We start from the raw sequence: 4,192 nt of genomic DNA, 5'->3' as shown, positions 1-4,192 counted from the left end.
TTACTTAAACTGATTAATGTTTGTCAGCAGCAAGCAAGACGAGCAGTGGGAATTTCTTGAAGAGAACAGATTGGCTTCGGAAGCATATAATTTTTTTACAGCTAACTTTAACCGATGTTCCATAATACATATATGTCAGTTACATAATTGGAACATTGGAACAAAAGTTCAAAAGTTCAAAAGTTCCACATGCTTTAAAAGACCACATTGTAACAAGAGTTTCAGAGACAGCATTACAGCAAAAAATTTAGAGGAACACAAGGATAAACGTGGTTGTGCATAAGATTGGTATTAAGGTCTTACCTCTTTAGTAGCACCTCTTCTGTCGGGAAGCACAAGTGTATTTGCATGGCTTCCTGGTACTATAGTAGATCCTATACTCATTCTGGGTCCAACTAGCATGTACCGCTTCTCTCCTGATCTGTACTGGATGCTGTGACACAGTGTCCCATCATAATTAGTCTCTGGCAGATATTTAGAAGTATAGTCTGTGGATTTGGAGCACTGCATTGCAATCAGCACAATAATGCTGACGAGAAAAAGTACAGAAACTGCACCCAAAGTTATCATGAGGTAAAATATGACATTACTGTCCTCATCATCTTTTGCTGCACTTTTAACATCTGAAGCTGCAAAAGCCTCTTTGGGCTCCACAAGCTTGACAATCACAGTAGCTGTTGCTGAGAGAGAAACGTTGCCGTTGTCTTTGACCAGTATGAGCAGTTTATGCTCAGCCTCGTCTGTCTCTGTGAATGAGCGAAGTGTTCTGATCTGTCCTGTATAGCGGTCCAAAGCAAAGAGACTGTGGTCAGTCACTTCCTGGAGGGAAAAGAGCAACCAGCCGTTATATCCTATATCAGCATCATAAGCTCTGACTTTAGTCACCAAGTGTCCTGCGTTGACGTTTCGGGGAATCTCCTCCACACCTTGAGCAGAACCGTTGGAGCTGAGTGGATACAGGATGACTGGAGCGTTGTCGTTCTGATCCAGGATGAAGACGTTGACTGTGACATTGTTGCTTAATGACGGAGTTCCCGAATCTGAGGCAACAACTTGGAACTGGAAAGTTTTCAGTGTTTCAAAGTCAAAACTTTTTAGTGCTGAAACCGTTCCGTTTGCTTCGTTTATATTTAAAAACGTGGTTATAGTGAGCCCCGGGCTCATACGGACAAGTGAATATGTCACTGCCGCGTTTTCACCTCCATCCGCGTCAGTAGCACTGACTGAGAAAATGGACATTCCTGCCTTGTTATTTTCAAGTACATAAAAGGTATACGGGCTTTCAGTGAAAAGAGGCCTGTTATCGTTAACATCTTGCACCTCTACCTGTATTACCTTCGTTGATGACAAAGTTGGGCTTCCTAAATCCTTAGCTGTTACTGTAATGGTATACATATGCGTTGTTTCCTTATCCAGGTAATCTTTGGTAACCAAAGAGTATGACTGACCGTCAGGGGAGGGCTTCAAATCAAAAGGTAAATGAAGGGGCACGCTGCAAACCACCTGTCCGTTCACACCTGAGTCAAGATCCGTCACACCCATTAATGCCACCACGGTTCCAGGGGGCGCATCTTCTGGAATGCGACTCGAAAAAGATGTGATTTCTATTTCTGGTGGGTTATCATTCACATCTTCCACTCTAATAATTACGCTGCAGAGTGTGGACAGAGCCACAACACCTTTGTCCGTAGCCATTACTTTAATCTCGTAAACTTGGGTTTCCTCGTAGTCCAGGCGTCCTTTCACAACTAGTTTTCCAGTTTTACTATCCAAATCAAACGTATCGGACGAGAGTCCTCTAAGTTTACTCTTTAAAGAATATTCAATCTCACCGTTCAGCCCTTCGTCTGAGTCAGATGCATTTACCGTCAGCAGAAATGTTCCAGCGGGTGCGTTTTCCTTTATTGTTACTGTGTACTTTTGTTTTTCACAGACTGGTGGGTTGTCATTTATGTCTGATACAATTACCGTGACATTCATCTTTCCAGATTTTGATGGTTTTCCTCCATCTGTAGCTGTTAATAGTAACCAATGCTGAGCTGTATGTTCTCTATCCAAAGGTCTTTGTAATACTAGGAACGGAACTTTCCCGTCATCCCCAAATTCCTCTGTTTCCAAACGAAAATGCTGGTACGGATTTAGCTTATATGAATGTAATGAATTCAAACCCACATCTAAATCGTGTGCTCCTTCCAGCTGAAATCGAGACCCCACTAAGGCAGACTCCAGCACCTCCAGTGTGTAATTTTCTTCAGGAAATTTCGGCGAATTGTCATTTACATCGAGGATTTCAACTACGACCTGGTGCATTTCGAGTGGATTTTCTACAACTGCTTTTAAATTCGTGACACATGGGGCAGTTTTTGCACACAGCTCCTCTCTGTCTAATCTCTGGTTCACTAACAAAACTCCATCCCTTGGATTTACCTCGAACAGATCTCGCTTTGTTCCTTGCACAACTCGAAGATTCCTATCAGCCAGTCTCCCAAGATCCAGTCCGAGGTCTTTGGCTACATTTCCAACCGCTGTCCCTGGTTTTAATTCTTCCTGAATGGAGTACCTTATTTGAGCAGAGATTCCTTCTAATTTGGTCAGAATCAGCAGCGCCAGACAAAAGGAAAACCACACATCCTTCCATCGTGCTTTCACGTCCGTGATCTCCATTGTTTGACAAAAGCTTTGTAATTGGCGGTGGAAAAAATCCTTAAACTAGCCTATTTGGGAACTTTTAATTCCCTCGAATGAAAAATAAAGTATAAATGTCTGCGAAAGCCATAATTTTAGCAGCAGGGCGTCTGTTAGGTCGTTCTGTCAAACCGTCTCTTTGGTTGTTACTGAGTATACATATAGAAGAAAAGATGGCCATTCATACGCCATCAGTGTGGTGATATGTAGTGTGATAGCACCACCCGCTGTCACTGTAACGATGCTGCACTGACTATATAACCTATCCCTTTCAATTTAGCCCGAATATTGTTGCTCAAACATTAGCCCACATCAGCATTTTACACAATACTAAATAGAAATTATGAGCTGACACTTTGAATATTTCCTTTTTATTTTTAAAGTGTACAAGCACATTCTGAAGTACAAACTCGAGAGAGTCGAGAGAGGACGTCTCCCCGCCCCAGTTCTTAGGAGTTGAAAGTTTTATTCCCAGTAAGTCCTGAATATAGCCTTGACAGATTTCACCCTCTTGCGTTTCAGTTGACCATCATGGAATAACCAATATTTTCTTGTTATCCCTACATTTAACTGCTCTCAATAAATAATAAGTTGAACTGAGCTTTTCTTCTCATTTTAGATTCTTCTTCCCTTCTAGATTTCTGGCAAACTAAATCTTTTTTGGGAGGAAATCTCCATGCAAACAATAGGAAAACATTCTACAAGGATTGATATGTAATACAAAGTTTTAACTACTTTAGTATGTTGATGTTAAACCTGAACACATTCTCTCTTCTTACACTGCATGCGGCCTTCCAGCACACACCCACAGTCTTTAGTCTATTTCAGATGTGAGCAGTGACATCGCATGGAATCAACCTGCAAGTACAGCTAGGAGTCCATTCACGTGGAACACATTGTTCTTATCTGAAAATAACAGCAGGCTTGCCTCTCTACCGCAGTGCATATAGAAATGCGTGGGGAATTGTAAGAGAAAGAAGAACACAACAATCCTCCTTGCAACAATTAGAAAAGCAAGTGACCATATAGCCTCAGATAGTCGCACCCCTCCCACTTGCTACCCACGTATTGGTTTTGGATTTACGCTAAATATATACGTGCGCGTGCACGAGTGTTGCAGCATTCTGCATCACTTCCTCCCTTTTCAACCTCGATCACCCTCTCTTTGCTGCAGCAGTGATGCAGAGTGTTACAAAGCACATATTTTCTCTCTTTTATTATAAACCCCTGCTAAACGAAGGTTGCAGTTATATTTTCACAGCCAAGCCTGGAAGCTGTGCATGCTTCAGTTGAGGGAGTGGTGCAGTCGTGCGGATATTACATTACAGGCACCTTCACAACTCCAGTGAGCAGGGCAGGTCGCCATGGCAACGCAGCTCTTTTAGGTGGGTCTCTGTCCGTGGTGCTGACAGCAAGCAGGCGCCCTCGCGAGAAGGAGAGGGGGAGGGGTGCGGAAGCTGTGAATTCTGCGGACAATATAAACTGCATCCATGTACTTATTTATATA

The 4,192-nt window shown here is 42.6% G+C and overlaps 1 protein-coding gene across 1 annotated transcript in view; it reads right to left on the bottom strand.

Annotated features, from left to right (window-relative positions):
- The window catches only part of LOC102199591 (protocadherin alpha-8-like), a 6,232-nt gene extending 3,568 nt beyond the window's left edge, over positions 1–2,664 (bottom strand). Inside the window, exon 1 of the mRNA XM_013909817.1 lies at positions 422–2,664. Coding sequence (XP_013765271.1) covers positions 422–2,664 — 2,243 coding nt within the window. The remainder of the gene's footprint in view (positions 1–421) is intronic.
- Positions 2,665–4,192: the final 1,528 nt, after the last annotated feature.

The sequence above is a fragment of the Pundamilia nyererei genome, unplaced genomic scaffold (assembly GCF_000239375.1).
Source record: "Pundamilia nyererei isolate P.nyererei 1_Seehausen unplaced genomic scaffold, PunNye1.0 scaffold00001, whole genome shotgun sequence".
In the NCBI taxonomy this organism is placed as follows: Eukaryota; Metazoa; Chordata; class Actinopteri; order Cichliformes; family Cichlidae; genus Pundamilia; species Pundamilia nyererei.
The sequence above is the reverse complement of the archived record's forward strand: the minus strand, read 5'-3'. Positions and strand labels throughout refer to the sequence as shown.